The sequence below is a fragment of the Balaenoptera physalus genome (assembly GCF_965194825.1).
Source record: "Balaenoptera physalus genome assembly, chromosome: X".
NCBI classification, from domain to species: Eukaryota; Metazoa; Chordata; class Mammalia; order Artiodactyla; family Balaenopteridae; genus Balaenoptera; species Balaenoptera physalus.
Window position 1 is genome coordinate 8,729,636 of NC_138903.1, and position 16,235 is coordinate 8,745,870.

At 43.7% G+C, this 16,235-nt stretch overlaps 1 protein-coding gene across 6 annotated transcripts in view; it reads right to left on the reverse strand.

Moving 5' to 3' along the window:
• MID1 (midline 1) overlaps nt 1-16,235 on the reverse strand; it is a 398,682-nt gene that overhangs the window by 9,757 nt on the left and 372,690 nt on the right. For 5 of the 6 annotated variants that reach the window (XM_082447125.1, XM_082447128.1, XM_082447127.1 and 2 more), the window contains exon 10: nt 5,500-9,598. The exons of the other annotated variant lie outside the window; for it this stretch is intronic. In XM_082447125.1, coding sequence (XP_082303251.1) covers nt 9,250-9,598 — 349 coding nt within the window. In that variant the 3' untranslated portion in view covers nt 5,500-9,249. Of the gene's footprint in view, nt 1-5,499; nt 9,599-16,235 lie in introns of those variants that run through there. 6 annotated transcript variants of the gene reach the window in all.

Consider the following 16,235-nt stretch of genomic DNA (forward strand, 5'->3'; position numbering starts at 1 on the left):
TGGTTTTCAGCGCAAAAACCTCAGGAAAGAGTGAGCTGCCTTTAAAGGTCAGCTGCCCCAGCATGTGCGGTCACTCTGTGAAATCGTGCAGACGGCAGCCCAGAGCACTGCTTCTGTGCTGATCCAGGAGTATCTCTTTGGCCTGGCTCCCTGCAGGGAGTGGGAGGCCTGTGGCATTTCTCTGGGCTGTCCTCCATGCCCGGGATGTCTCCCCGTGGCCATCTGTGAGAATGATTGGACTCTCATCTCTTGCTCGATAAATGTTCGCATTGTTCAAGCACCTCCACCAAGAAAAGATGGATTGCCTTGGAAATTTTAGAGAAATACATGTATTTCAGAGCCTAGAAATGAAGCCCAGGAGGGAGCAGTTGGCCTTATGTTTTTGGCACTGAGTCCAGCGGCATTGCTTAATGAGAACTGCCTGTCTAGCAGGATCAAGGGCTCGGGCTCTGCAGGCTGGTTGGCCCCGTGAACTCTGGGGTTGAGGGTTCACGCCCTGGCACTTCTGCTTCCAGTCAATCATTTGAAAGTTGCAAACATCCTCCTACCAGCAACCTTCTCCATTTCAGGACGTCCTGAGTGCCAGGTCCGGAATGCGGGGAGAGAGCAAGAGGCAACCGATAACAGATGCTGCGATTTGGACGCCCTCCCCTCCTTTCTCTGTGTGTACCAAGTCCCCAGGGGCTGAAGGGCAGAGGCCTTGATTGCGCTCATAGGTCCATGATGAGGGCTAGACATTTATTCTTGTTTGTGTCTCTTGCTGCTTCTGAACCTGGCCTCGTCAAGAGGGATTTGCCCCAAGGCCTGACGTACGGATTTAAACCAGGAATAGTCATCTCTGTCATCGTCTACAGTAACTTATCTATTGGAGTAACAGCCTCCAAAATGCAGTAGGCCTGAGCAAAATACATAGCCAACTTCCTTTGGATAGGTTTGCCCCAAATTTTCCAATTCCAGACCCTGTATTCCTCAACTAACCCTGTCTTCACTCCCACTTTCATTCTTCTGGGCGGGGGGGGGGGGGTGGTGAAAGAAAAGGGGAAGAAGAGGGAATCATGCTTTCCTTGTTAAGTGAATTGGCTCCTAGGAAATGTTCCTTGTTTGGAAGTCTCCTTGGTCTGCTGTTAATACAGGTACCCCAGCTTTCTTTGGGTGAGTGCTTGTGTGCTGTGTCTTTTACCATCTGTACTGGAGGAACTTCAACACAGCTCAGCAGTAGCTGGGTTCTCTGTCCTTGAACTCCTTGCGACTTGACCTTCAACATGGACTCTGAACTTCCCAGGCAGTGGAAGTTCTCCACTTGGAATGCCACCCAATGGCTGTGTTGCCTGCTTGCTCACCTTGATCTTAGGTCACCAACTTGGGTGCTCCTGCTCAGAAATGAGAAAGGAGGCTGGGAGTTCCCTGGTGGGCCAGTGATTAGGACTTGGAGCTTGCACTGGACGGGGTTTGGGGGGGCCTGGGTTTGATCCCTGGTTGGGGAACTAAGATCTTGCAAGCTAAGCGGTGTGGCCAAAAAAAACAAAAAACAAAAAACAAAAAAAACTAGAAAGGAGGCTGGGACTCTGTGATACTGTCGTGAAGAATAGGGAGTCTGGTTTCTAAGAAAATGAGTAGACCTTCCGTGAAGGTGGGACACCAAGGTCAGAGGGGACCTTCTCCAAGACCAAGGTTGACTGTGATACCCTAGAGCTCATTTTATTTGCACCTGGATTGTCTTAGAGTGTGGGATGAGCTGAGCCATTAAGAATTATATAAGCACAACTTCAGACTTCGAATTCAGGGATGGGAGCCAGGCGGGAGATGATAAAAGACACTGATGGGCAGATTTACTTGCCCAATTTTGAGGGTTTCTTTTCTGTTGGATGACCTGAAGCCACTATGAAGACAGGATGGAATTTGCTAGCAGGTAGATTTTCTAGCTTTTATTTTGATATTATTTTTCATCCTGTAGGTATATGTGGTTTCTGCCAATATGAAGCACTTATTCATTTATTTAGTTTTAACACAAGTCTTTTAAAGAGAAGAGTTGAAGTCATGGGGGGGGGGTGGTTTAAGAGAAAGTTGCAAGTAGAACACATTCATGAGACGTTGGAATTCTACTCTAAATATTTCTTGAGCACATACTATGTGGCACGCGTTGAGCCAAGTCAATCCTGGTCTCAGCCTTCAGTAATATTACAGTCTAGTGGTGGCAAAGAAACAAGTAGTAAACAAAATTTACAGAAAGAAATGCTAAGCTGCAATTGTGAACAGAGGCAGAGTGCTTTGTGAATCAGTTCTAGGGGAACTTGGCTCAGGCAGATGAGAACACTTTACAGGAAATGGTGGTCGAGAAGTAATCAAAAATATTAGCAGTAGGTAAGGAGGTGAGGGAAGGGTGGTCCCAGGAGAGGTCTGTGGCAGAGCAGAGCATCGCTACAGCAGCCAGTGTAGCCGGAGCGCAGGGAATAAGGCGAGAATGATCCAAGATGATGCTTGGGAAATATTCAGGGAGAAGGCCATGGAGGATCTCATAGGAACAGTGGAGGAGTTTCACGGAAAGTATCAAGAGACGGAACACTGAAAAAGTTTAAGTCAGTGTGTGTGGGTCAGAAGCGGGGATAAGAATGGTGGGAGAAGCATGTTGGGGTATGTGTGACATGATCCCACTTAGAGATGACCTTGGCTGCTCTGGGGGATGAGTTGAAAGAGAAGATGCAGTGTGGATTACAGGTAGACCGGTTAGCAGGTTATGTCAGCTGTAGAGTGAGATGTGAAAGCTTGGAGTTTTTGTGCAGACGTAGAGAGGAGGTCAGTTAGAGCTCTTTAAGAGAGAAAATCAACAGGACTTGGTGACAGACTGGACACGGAGGGTGAGGAAGACATCAAACATGAACCTTTCATTTTTGGTTCATGAAACTGGCTGGAGACGGCAAGGTTGGGGGGAAGAGACCCCGAGTGCCTTTTTGGACACATTGCATTTGAGGTGCCCTTTAGGCATCCAGAAGCGATGATCAAGTAAGCGGGTCAATATATGGGGCTGAGCTCAGCAGGGAAATGAGAGCTGGAGATAGAGATTTGGGAGGCGTCTGCCCAGAGTGGCGAAGGAGGAGATGGTGTGGATGGCGCGTTGTCTAGGGAGGGATTAAGAAAGAACCGAAGCGGGTTAACATCTCAAAAGCTGCTGTGTGCCAAGATGAGGCCAGACATTCATGGGAATATGTATTGATGCAGATGACATTGCTGACATCACTGAACACTGTTTGGTGGAGTGAAGACACTGAATGCCTGATGCGAGTGAGGGGGGAGGTATGATGAGAAGCGAGGAAACAGAAGCAGAACATCTGAACTGCCCTTTGAGAAGCTTGACGGAAAAGAGGAGGTGAGAGAGAGGGCAGAAGCTGAAGGGAGAATAAGACTGGGGAAGGGGTGAGATAAGCTTTATTACCTGAAATATTTTACTAAACAACTTTTAATGACCATCATCAAAAATTGAGCTTTGAGGATAAATAGACCATGCTAAAGAACCAATGTTCATTAAATCATTTTTCTATGTCTCTCCTTAATTGGTAATTGGTTTTTGGCCATGACAGATTTGCTTGTTAATTGCCATACTTCCTATTTAATCATGCCTTTATAATTCTCTTAGAGAACATGGCTGAAAAAGATTCAGAGGGAGACCTGAATTCCTTTCCATAAATCACCTATATTAAGACAGGACAACTACAAGAGAGGTTTTTCCATAAGCCCTTGACCCCATTTTAATTTTACACTCTTGAAAGTACATCCCACAGTGAGAATGGTACTCCAGGGAAAGGGATCTTGCAAGTTCCACATGTCTCTTTTTATGCTCCTATTATAATCACAAGCAGCTCTCTTCTTCAACCTATTTTGCTTCTCTAATTTACAAAATAATCATTTGTAAAAGAGGGGAATGGGGGCTGCTCTCTGGAGTGTGTGACATGCCCTTCAGGTTGACTTTGAAAGGTGATTAATTACAGCAGCGTCTGTTTCAAAAGTTCAAATTAAATGTACTTCAAAACTCTTGCTAAAGGGAATATATTTTACACCTGTCACTTGTGAGAAGGGCTGATTTCAGTCAAAATTATGAAGGAGGTAAAGCTAATCACTAGGACGGGCACACCCTACTCTGTTGAACGAAAGAATCTTTTAATAGCCCTTGAGTGGCCCCGTCTTAAGCACTCGGTAACGAATTCTCCATGAGTTCTGTGATTGCAGAATTGATGTAATTCAGTGTTGGAAAGGACTTGTGAGCTCAGAGGCCCAGAGCCATGAGGGGACATGGCTGAGTCCCCAGCGAGTGAGGGATAGTTAAGACAATGCACTGGAGGTTTCAGGCCGCTGGTCCAGCACTGTATCTGCTGTGGCCAATCACAGCGTGGGACAAATGTGCCCCGTGCTTGTTGTTGTAAATAAAGTTTTATTGGAACAGAGCCACACCCATTTGTTTACACATCCTCTCTGGCTGCTTTCCCTCTCCAGCTGCAGAGCTGAGTAGGTGTCAGACAGTATGGCCTGCAAACCCTAGAAGAGTCCCTCTCTGACGCTGACAGAAAAGGGGCCGAGACCTGTGCTGCTAGATAGCATTGGCTGCCAATCCTGGCTGCACTCGAGAATCACTTCAAAGAAAAGCACAGGGTGCTGGGCCGCACTCTGGACTTCCTCATCCCATCTTTCAGGATGGGATCCAGAAATTGGCATTTGTTAAAAAAAAAAAAAAAAGATTTTCATGCTCAGCCAGGTTGAGTCACTGCATTACATCATGCTGCCTCTAAAGCACATGACCTTGAAAAGACATTTCAGGCTATAAGTGCGTGTTTATATGGGATATGAGCCTGGAGAACGCCCTCTAGAGCGGTGCTTCACGCACGTCCGCTAGTATCAGAATCCCCTGGAGGGCTGATTGGAACTCTGATCGCTGGGTCCCAGCCCCGCAGATTCTGCCCAGTAGGTCTTGGGTTACAAGTGCCAGAGAGCTGGCACGTGTAACAAGCGTGCAGGTGCCACTCATGCCGCAGACCCATGACCACAGTCTGCAGAGCGCTGACTTAGGTCAAAAAGGCTTGCATCTCTAATGAAAGTCAAGTCCCGTTAGCCAGGGGAGGGGGCTGGCGATAGATTCATGGACCAACTGCTGGGATGGTTCCGGACCACGCTGTGAAGGCCGCCACCCACCTGCTCACATCCTCCTTGCCCTCCCCTCCTCCACCCCAGCCGGAAGCCTGGAAACCAAGCCATTCTTCTTCCAATCTCCGCTCCTGTATAGGTTTTCTCTTACTGCGTCTTTACATTCTCCGGGGACTATTTTGTGTCTTGTACAGTAACTGTATTTTGATTAGAGAGAGGCCGGATGGTGGAGGCGGGAAAGTTTCAAGCATAAAAGAAAATGGATATGTTGCGAAGTAGTATACAAATTAGCAGAAGTTGAATCAGTATTTGTGGAAATCGTGGATGTGAACACACACACTGGCAAAAAAGGCAACAGAGACAGGCAGAGACAGAGGGCGTGGGAACCACAAAAATGATTTTATTTTCAACCAGAAAGCAACAGCAATGGAGAGTCTGGGCTGAGGGCCTGGCAGCGTGACTCAAGTACCAGGGATTGAATTTGTTCGGGTGCAAGGAGCAGCATACAGAGACCTTTCATTTCCAAACTAAGCAAATCACATCCAAATCTCTGTGACGCTTGTCAGTGGATTTCTATCTACACAGGCTTGGGCTTGCTTTTCAGATTTTTCAAGCAATTTTGTAAATATTTTTTTTAAAGGGAAGGAGCCACTGCAGTGAAGGTTTTGGTGCCCCCCTTTCTTTTCTTTCTGATATACCAGGCATTGAATCAATTACAGGAAAAGTTAAAAAAAAAAATTTGTGAGGGTTCTGATTTAAAAAACCGAACCAAACCAAAATAAGAGTTTCTCATCTGCGGCACGATTGATATTTTGGGCCGGATAATTCCTTGTCGTAGCATCCTACAAAGCGTAGCACAGCCTCTGAGCAGCAGCCCTGGTCTCTACCCGCTAGATGCCAGTAGCACTTCCCCCAAGTTGGGCCAACCAAAGATGACTCCAGACATTACCATATCGCCCCTTGGTTCAGAAGCGCTATTTTAGAAACATTCTCCCGCCCCCATTACCGTCTCTGTATCCTTTTTAAACCAGACCATCAGGTTCCCAACACCGAAAGCACATGTATGCTCCCAGACATGTGGGTCTCTCTGCAGGCACTGCATTTGTGCCTGGAGCCGAAATGGAATGCCGTGTCCACTGGGGGGCGCTGGTTCGGTTCCTCAGGAAGTCTCTAGATCTCAGTACCATGATAAAATGCCTCTTTGTCCTCAGGCCTTTTCCTCTTCTCCAGCAGAAACTCTCATCCATATGTGCAGTCAGTTTTTGAAGTCATTTTCTTTTAAAGCTGGAAAGAAAATCTTCACCCAAGCCCACTCTCATCTTAATCCACCTAGATTCCTACTTGAATTATATGGCCAGCCACTTGTGACATGGGATCCAGGGTTCTTCATTTGTATCCGCCAGAAAGAGAGGTACCATGTTTCTGAGTTCTGTTATGAGGACTGGCTACATAATTTGCAAGGCCCAGAGCAAAATGAAAATGCAGGCCCCCTTGTCCAAACATTATTAAGCATTTCAAGATAGTTCCAGCACTGTTCACACACCCATGACGTCGGACCTGGTAGCCTTGGTTGACGCTGTATCACTTTTGTGTATTAATGTAATTGGCATTGCCAGCTCTTTCTCCCCCATATTGCGGTGCCTCCTGTGAAGTAAGAACCTCAAAAACAAAATGCCGTGCCCCCAATCCGTTTAAAGAATTGTACTGCAGCAAATGTTTATAGCATATATTTTTCTGGCTTTCAAAGAAAATCCACATGGAAATCTTTCTACATCATTACAGTAATGAAAGTAAACACTGTGGCCTTTCATCATATACATATTTTCCTGTAAATATGACAACATGGAAATAGTAATTGCTATTATCCACAATGTTTTTAAGTTAGCAAAGAGTGAGACTTCCACAACAAAATGATACATAATCCCTCTTGTCCTTATAAAAATAGCCAAAACATAACCTAAATGGCTTTCAGTGAAAGTTGGAGTAGTAACTTCTTTATATTGAAAAGCATTATAATTCATGGAAATATTGTCCTCGTAAATGCTTTAGATTAACATCATAAGGCAAACTGGAGCATTTATTGTACCTGGAGACCATGATTTTAAGAACCTCAGAAGCTGAGTTTTAGACCCTTTTATTTAAAACCTGTTAGTGTACAAAGTGCACGAAAATATCCATTATTCAGCTACCAAAAAAGTATGTAAAAATTACTAAGCCAACCCTTTTGGTTTATTCAGGGAAGGCCAATGCACATTGTTTTTATAGTGTAAGAAGAAAAAAATCCCATTAAGTTTCCAGACAATGATTAATGTTTTTTTTTCTATTGAGGCGTCCATCTTTTAGATGTGAAATTGTCCTAAGTCGCTGTCAAAATATTCATCTGGGTATAAATAATATAGTAAATATATAGAATCTGTTAAGAAAAAGGAGCGCATCTGCCAGTGAAGAGGCAGGAGCACCGGGGAAGCCACCCATGAAGTCCAGATTCGTCGTCACGTAACACGATGCTCAAACAGTGGGTCTATGGACCAATTTCAAAGAAACACTTGGTTGATTTGCTCAAAAACAAAATCAGTAAAAACAATGTCTAAATCCCCCAGTCTGTTCAGTCAAAACGGCCAACCCAGTAGCCCAGATAAATATTTTAGCAAATGCAATGGTTGATAGATGTCACGCCCTTCGTCAAGGTAGAACCAATGCCAGATTCCTGGCCCAAGTCCAAGGACGGCTTAAAAAAGTCTTAATTCACGGACTGCTCCAACGTGTCAGGTCAGCATGCCAAGCATCCCATCTGACATGGCGTTAGCAGGTTCTACTAGCAGGTTCAGGAGTGGGAATAGTGGGTTTGATTTTTTTTTGTTTTTTCTTACAGCTCTATGGTAAACTACGCTAGAATATAGAGGGACTTCTACATCTTTCAAGATGTGTTCAATAAAAGTCTGTTTATAATAACTTGAGGCACGTATACTGGAGAACAGTACTTTATGCAATGTCCCTTGTCATTACCAACTCATATATATTAAGTGTTTTTCGGGTGACTTACAGTTGGATGTGGTAGTGGCAGTTGGGACCACGTGTTGATGTCCTGGAGAGCAAAATCGATCCAAAGTGGGGTGTTGCCATTTGTGACAGAAAATGTTTATTTCCTCAGCCCCAGAGACAAAAATTATTCGGGGGAGGGGGGACACAGGACAGCTATTAAACATAGTGAAGAAATTTCACAGGCCTAAAGAAACTATTAAAAGGAAATAGATTTCTATCATGTCACAGAATCCCACTTCCGAGAAAACGCAAATCAGCCTGAATTTTGGAATAATCAGTAGGGTTCAAGGAGACTTTTTTCAACTGCAATCTCATTCTTCATGTTCTCCCAGCATCCTTAATCCTGGGAAAAACAGGGCAATATGTGGCCAAAGGTTTCAGAACCTTTCTTTCCAGCATCATCCCACCAGCCATCGGAGGGTAATTACAGATTTCACTATGGCAGATTCCAAGCTCCCAAGTCAAGTCTTTCCATTCTCTCTCGTGCTCTCTCCATCCTACTTGAACCCAATACATTTTTCTGACATCACAGTTAGAACACTTCAAGATAAACCAGAGTAAGGAAGCCTGTTTACTTCCCTACTAGATTCAAAACTATTTTTTATTTTGAAAATAGTTGCATACTGTTATGCAGTGTTGGGGTGACAGGACCTCCCACGGGATCCGTAGGAAGTAGGATGTGAGAAGGTAGATAAGCACACAGAACGTTTTTCTCGAGCCCAGAGACTGTGCTGAAATAAAGGTGGTCAAGAGCTGGTAAACTTACGGGCCTCCTAATGTGCAAAACCAGAGAATTCCTAAGAGTTGTAATCCTGGTTATGTTCCTTTTATAAATAATCTATAAATTTTCCTGTAAATACAAAAAAAAAAAAAGGTGAAGAAATTATTAAAGCCTGTACTTGATACAAAACACAGTGAAAGGGAGGAATCGCCCATTTGGAGTCCTATCTTAGCGGATTTCTGGATACTTTCTGGTGAGATTTAATCACATTCTGGAAGCCTGTGTTTTCTGTGTCCCCGAAATGGTGGCCACCACCCTTTCTATTCCCCGGAAGACAGCTCCGCGGGGCCACGTGCTCACGGCAGCTGCTCTGTGCAATCCAGATGGTCTGGGATGGGGAGGCCGGTTATGATGGTCAGACATTTGTTCCACACAGTGAAGGTGGGGCACACAGGCTGCGAGAATGTGATGTCGAAAGTGTAGAGGTGGATGGAGTTCAAGGCATCGTAGAAAGCGATGGAGCCGTTATCGTAGTCCAGCAGGATGCCGACGCGCCGGAGGTGGGGGGCTGGCTCGATGGGGATCTCCTTGCTGTTGTGTCTCACCACCCAGGTATTGTGGCAGCGGCACAGCGCCCATGAAGCAGAGTTCTTGCCAATCCACTCATGCTTCGGGGCTGATTTGTAAGCGAGGCCAATGGCATACCTGCAGACACAAAACAGCAATGACAAAAACCATGAGCCATGTTGCACACACGCGTGAAATCCTTTCTGTGGTCCTCAGGGGTCAGGAAAACGCGATCCTCTGTCGTCCCTGTTCATTCTTCAGTGAAAGCTGGCAAGAACCCTGGACCCACGTTCCTCATCTTTTTCCCTTCCGAACATAGAGTGGGCAGAAAGGGGCCACTGTATTGACCCACATTCCCGTTTTCAGTTCAGGCGTTACAAGAGAATTGAAACTTTGTGTTCTGCTGTCTTTTTTTTTTTTTTTTTTTTTTTAACGTTCATGAAGACCCACGCGACGAATTCTCTAGACCAGTGCCGTCCAGTAGAACCTTCTGCAATGATGGACATGTTCTGCTCTGTTCAGTATGGTAGCCACGAGCCGCATGTGGCTATTGGGCACTTGAACTGTGGCTGGTGTGCGTGAGGAACTGAATTTTAAATTTATTCAATTTTAATGAAATTAAACTATTTAAAGAGCTACCAAATTGGACAGCACAACTCTAGACTTCTCCTTTTGACCTTCTTTGAATTGTTCAACTGACAACTTGTCTGTCATTTTCCATGATTTCAAAAGGCAAGCATGGAGAATGATTTTCATTTATGGGGATTAGTTCTTTGTCCTCTCCCAGCCTCAGTTTCCTCATCTGGAACACAGGGACAATGACCGTCATTGTGTCTCAGGGTTATTTTGAGGAGTTAAGGAAAGAATACGTGTACAACCCCAGGCACAAGGCCTGGCATATAATATCCACTAATTGTTATTAGTTTTGCCCAGTGACACACGACTAATAACTACCAGAATCAGAATTTGAATGTAGAATGATTCAAAAGGCCACAAACTTAAATAACACTCTCTAATGCCTTTCCTCACCAGAAGAGCCCTTTTGGTTTTATTTCCTACTATATTTTTTAAAAATCTGACTGTCTCTGAGAAGATGGATATCCTACTTATTCTAAATGTCCTCTCACTGCTCAAAAAAAAAAAAAGTTAAGAATTCTCTCTACAGTGTTCTAAGCTGCTTAATCTGTTTTCACCCTGCTGAAGTTTGCCTCCATAATATTTGTAGTATTTCATAGTTACTGAGATAAGCAAACCCCATCATTCTTAATAAATAGTGAGTGATTCAGAGTTCCATTCTTACAGTAGAAACTAGTCTAGCTGGATACTGACATATGGTACCTTACCCATTGCAGAGAGAAAGACTTCATTGGTCTTTGATAAAACAGACATTCTTTCGAAAATCATGTGCTGGATTTAAAATACAATCACTTAAAGAGTGGTGTGTTTAAAAAAGAAAATAAGATAACACACCATGACTGAATTAAAAGAGGATGGACTTCGTCATCTGTTCAGCCCAGGGTACCAGCCTGTGTGCCGTCAAACCGGCCTTTTCTCTTCCCTCTTGTCAGTCCTGCTCTGCATCTCAGGGACAATCCTGGGGCTGCATTTCCCAGAGTCCTCCTTCCAATAAGAGTCTGCGTCAGATTCAGCCACTGACACCCTTGCACAAGATCCAGAAGTTCTAACAGGAGGGGAAACACTGTTTTCAAGATAGTAGACAGCGGAGGTGAGGTCTGTGGAAGCTTCCAGGCAAACTCCTGGGTATAAGTTGTCTCTGGGCTGTGGGTAGCTTTCCAGCTTCATGGACTGGAGCCGTGGGCTCCCTGACCTGCGCTCCCAGCCCTTCCAGGGCCCCTGGAAGCCTCTGGCTCTCTTCCTCCTTGGTGTACCTAGAATGACTTCTGTTTTTCTCAGAACCCTAACAGACACTCGGGAAAGGTTTTCGTTTTGCAATTTTACGTATTCTCCCTCAAGACGTTCTCTCCGTCCTGGCAGGTGCCATTTCCCTTTTCAGATAATTTGGAACTTGCCTTTGCATCACAAAATAGCTGCATGTCTGTACTGTTTCCTTCTTGTTGCTACACACTGTTTTCATTTTTTGTTAAAGAACTTTGACGTTTCTTTTCCATATGAACCTTAACTGAACCCCCTACGAAGCAGCTGTGGCAGGTATGACTGACTTCATGTAGCAAGTGGGAAAACCAAGAGGTTAAAATAAGGAGCAAAATCCAGACTCTCGCCTCCCCTACCCCGCCCCGCCGCTTAACTCGGGGCCCAGTAATCTTCGCGTGAACCCACGTTAACACCATTTCCTAAAACACCAAGAGCACATTAACAGCCTCAGAGTAAGAAAATAACTCCGTGTATAGTCCATTAAGCAAAGGAAAACACCATTATATTATCATTAATCTGTAAAACTATGTACATCTTTCCACCGAGCTTGAAAGGTGCAGGCAGAAGGCAGTGTTCCATTAAGGTGCGCAGTGAGACTCGGAGAATTCAAAAAGTATAAAAATCATGTTTCTCAGCAGTGTTAACATGCCCCAGGGCACGGATCATAACGTACGTGTTAATTTCAAGTCAGGACTCTATGTCACGAGAAAATATCTGTGTCATTAGCTGTTGCAAATCAAGGTACTACAGGCATTTTTGATCGTAAGCGTCACCCTTTCCTCCCAGGAAATGTTCAGCTACTTTCTACATGAGAATTTTCTGCAGTGGACACAAGTTTGTAAAGATCCGAAAGTGTGGTGATTAATTTGAGAACCTTTTTCCCTCCTCGTGAGTTGGTTTTGACATCTGGTGTTTTCAAGGCAGTGCTGATCTGTGTTTGTATAACTGAAGTGGTCTGGTGGAATTCCCCACACCATTCATCAGTGGGAATGAGGTCATAATGGTCAGGTATCATTTATCATAAGTAATTATTAATGGGGTTGTAATTATTTAGACACTGGATTCCATCCCAGATTAACAGAGTCTGTTAATTAACTAGAAATGTTTGCTCTTCTGCACCTGCAAAAATTCACTGTATTTTCCTTTGGGCTTTTATCTTGCCCCAGTGCAGCTACAAACTATAAATGCCAGTCTGGCCCAGAGTGGGGGAAGGATTTGCCCTCTACCCTCCAGTGGAATGTTGGAACAGGAATGTTCTGGGCAAAGAGAACCGTGTAGGTGGCAAGAGAAAAGAAACCTACTTGCTTGGCTAATACAGGGACCGTTGTTGGGAGAAATAAGACACCCAAGTTTATGATTTGACTTCTTGGATTTTGCACGACTTGTACCAACACTGTAAAGGACTTAGACACACTGCATTGTCTGCCTAGATTTGAATTGAAAGTTTTTTTTTTTTTTTTAATAAATAAGTGTTTTAGCATTCTGATCTCAAAAGTAACACTGTTAATAATACTCATCATCTTCAAGTTAGGCAGTTGTTTTTTTTTAGGCAAAGATTAAACTATCACTCATGAAGTACACCACAGTTAGCCCTAAAGCATATTTTTTTTCATTTCCTTTATGGTTTATTACAGGATACATATTTTTAAAATTTTTCCTGGAGGATAGTTGATTTACAATGTTGTGTTAGGTTCAGGTGTACAGCAAAGTGAATCAGTTATACATATACATATATCCACTCTTTTTTAGATTCTTTTCCCATATAGGTCATGACAGAGTATTGAGTAGAGTTCCCTGTGCTATACAGTAGGTCCTTACTAGTTATCTGTTTTATACAGTAGTGTGTATCTGTCAATCCCAATCTTTTCCTCCCCCCACCCCATAACCATAAGTTTGTTTTCTACATTTGTGACTCTATTTCTGTTTTGTAAGTTCATTTGTATCATTTTTATTAGATTCCACATAGAAGTGATATTATATGGTATTTGTCTTTCTCTTTCTGACTTACTTCACTTAGTATGATCACCTCTAGGTCCATCCATGTTGCTGCAAATGGCATTATTTTGTTCTTTTTTATGACTAATTATTACAGGATAGTGAATACAGTTCCCTGTGCTATATACAGTAGGACCTTGTTGTTTATCCATTCTATATGTATTAGTTTGCATCTGCTAATCCCAAACTCCCAATCCATCCCTACCCCGCCTCCACCCCTACTTGGCAACCACAAGTCTGTTCTCTACGTGAGTCTGTTTCTGCTTCTTAGAGAATTTCATTTGTGTCATATTTTAGATTCCACATATAAGTGATATCATATGGTATTTCTTTTTCTGACTTACTTCACTTAGTATGATCATCTCGAGGTCCAGCCATGTTGCTGCAAATGGCATTATTTCGTTCTTTTTTTTATGGCTGAGTAATATTCCATTGTATATATGTACCACATCTTCTTTATCCATTCCTCTGCCCATGTACATTTAGGCTGCTTCCATGTCCTGGCTATTGTAAATAGTGCTGTTGTGAACATAGGGGTGCATGTATCTTTTCGAATTAGAGTTTTGTCTGGGTATATGCCCAGGAGTGGGATTGCAGGATGATATGGTAGCTCTATTTTTAGTTTTTGGAGGAACCTCCATACTGTTCTCCATAGTGGCTGCACCAGTTTACATTCCCACCAATGGTGTAGGAGGGTTGCCTTTTCTCCACACCCTCTCCAGGATTTGTTATTTGTAGACTTTTTGATGATGGCCAGTCTGACCGGTGAGAGGTGGTACCTCATTGTAGTTTTGATTTGCATTTCTCTAATAAGTAGCAATGTTGAACATCTTTTCATGTGCCTGTTTGGCCATCTGCATGTCTTCTTTGGAAAAAGTCTGTTTAGGTCTTTTGCCCATTTTTTGATTGGGTTGTTTGTTTTTTTTGTTGTTGAGTTGTAGGAGCTGTTTGTATATTTTGGAAATTAAGCCCTTGTCAGTTGCATCATTTGTGAATATTTTCTCCCCGTCCGTAGGTTATCTTTTTGTTTTGTACAGGTTTCCTTTGCTGTGCAAAAGCTTGTAAGTTTGATTAGGTCCCATTTGTTTATTTTTGCCTTTATTTCTATTGCTTTGGATTTCTATTGCTTCGGTAGACTGACCTAAGAAACCATTGGTACGATTTGTGTCAGAGAACGTTTTGCCTATGTTCTCTTCCAGGAGTTTTATGGTGTCATGCCTTATGTTTAAGTCCTTAAGCCATTTTGAGTTTATCTTTGTGTATGGTGAGAGGGTGTGTTCTAACTTCATTGATTTACATGTGGCTGTCCAACTTTCCCAACACCACTTGCTGAAGAGACTGGCTTTTTCCCATTGTATATTCTTGCCTCCTTTGTCGAAGATTAATTGACCGTAGGTGTGTGGGTTAATTTTGGGGTTCTCTATTCTGTTCCATTGATCCATGCTTGTTTTTGTGCCAGTACCATGCTGTTTGATTACTATAGCTTTGTAGTATTATTGTCTGAAGTCTGGGAGGATTATGCCTCCTGCCTAAATTGTAATTATAATGTTTCAAAAATACAGCATGGTGGTTAAGAGCGGGGGTTAGCAAACTACAACCCATGGGCCAAATCTGGCCCTCTGCTTGTTTTCATAAATGAAGTTGTATTGGCACCCAGCCACACCCATGCATGGATGTGTGGTCTATGGCTGCTTTCCCACCACCACAGTAGAGGTGAGCAGTTGAGACAAAATCATCATCTGGCCTGCAAACCTAGAAATACTGGCTCTCTGGCCCTTTACAGACAATGTTTGTGGACCCTTGGTTAACAGCTTGTACCCTGATTACAGACTCCCCAACTCTGTCACTATGAGCTTTGTGCCCTTGGGCCTCAGTCATCTCATCTGTAAAATGGGATATTAGCACCTACCTTTGTGGGGCTGTTAGGATGAATAAATGAGTTACCATTCGTAAAATGCTTAGATCAGTGCCTGACATAGCTGTGCTAGATAAGGGCTGGCTAAATAAAAATTATAATTGCTCACAAAGGGAGCTCGTTAAGTGGGCATTTGTGAGACAGATGGCCAGGGTGAGAGGTGCAGTTTATGGCTGTGGAATAGGCAAGGTCAGCTTTGTACGGTGAACTTGGTAGGGTTAACTAATTCCCATGTAGACTGCCCTGACCTCCACCCCTTAGGCTCAGAGAACTCAATGGGCTCAAAACACGGGGCTGGATCCAAGGGACCCTCTGAAATGAGTCCTGGCCAAGGATCACTGCTTCACCCCCAGCCTCAGCTCTCAGCTGTTTGCACTGATGGGCCCAGTCTAGAATCACAAAATGTACAAGGCGACAGAAATTAGTTTAAGTGATGACGAGTAGGAATTGGAGAACTTATTCTGTAAAGGGCCAGAGAGCTAATAATTTTGGCTTCATGGACCACAGGATTCCGTTTTACCTCCTCAACTCTGCTGTGTGGCTCAAAGGCAGCCATAGACACTGGAAAAGAGTGGGCCTGGCTGTGTTCCCATAAATAGTTTATTTACAAAAGCAGACAGTGGGCTGGGTTTGGCCCAAGGGCTGTAGTCTGCTGACCCATGCTTTAAGGCATGAAAGAGCAGTGTTAGCATACTAGCTAGCTCTCCCTGGGACCAGGACTCAATTCTTGCTGTAAATAAAAAATGGATGGAGTTAAAACGAGTAATTTTTCTTATTGGCCGAATGGTAGATTAGATGATTGCTTGGTATATTTCCACTCCCTCCTCTCAACTCCATGCGAAGAAAATATACTTCCCTGCACCACTAGCCTTGGGCTTGGCCATGTGACTGGCTTTGGCCAATAAGAAGTTAGCAGACATGATGCAAGCAGAGCTTTGAAATGTGCTTGCATAGTTGGGCTTGCGCTCTTGG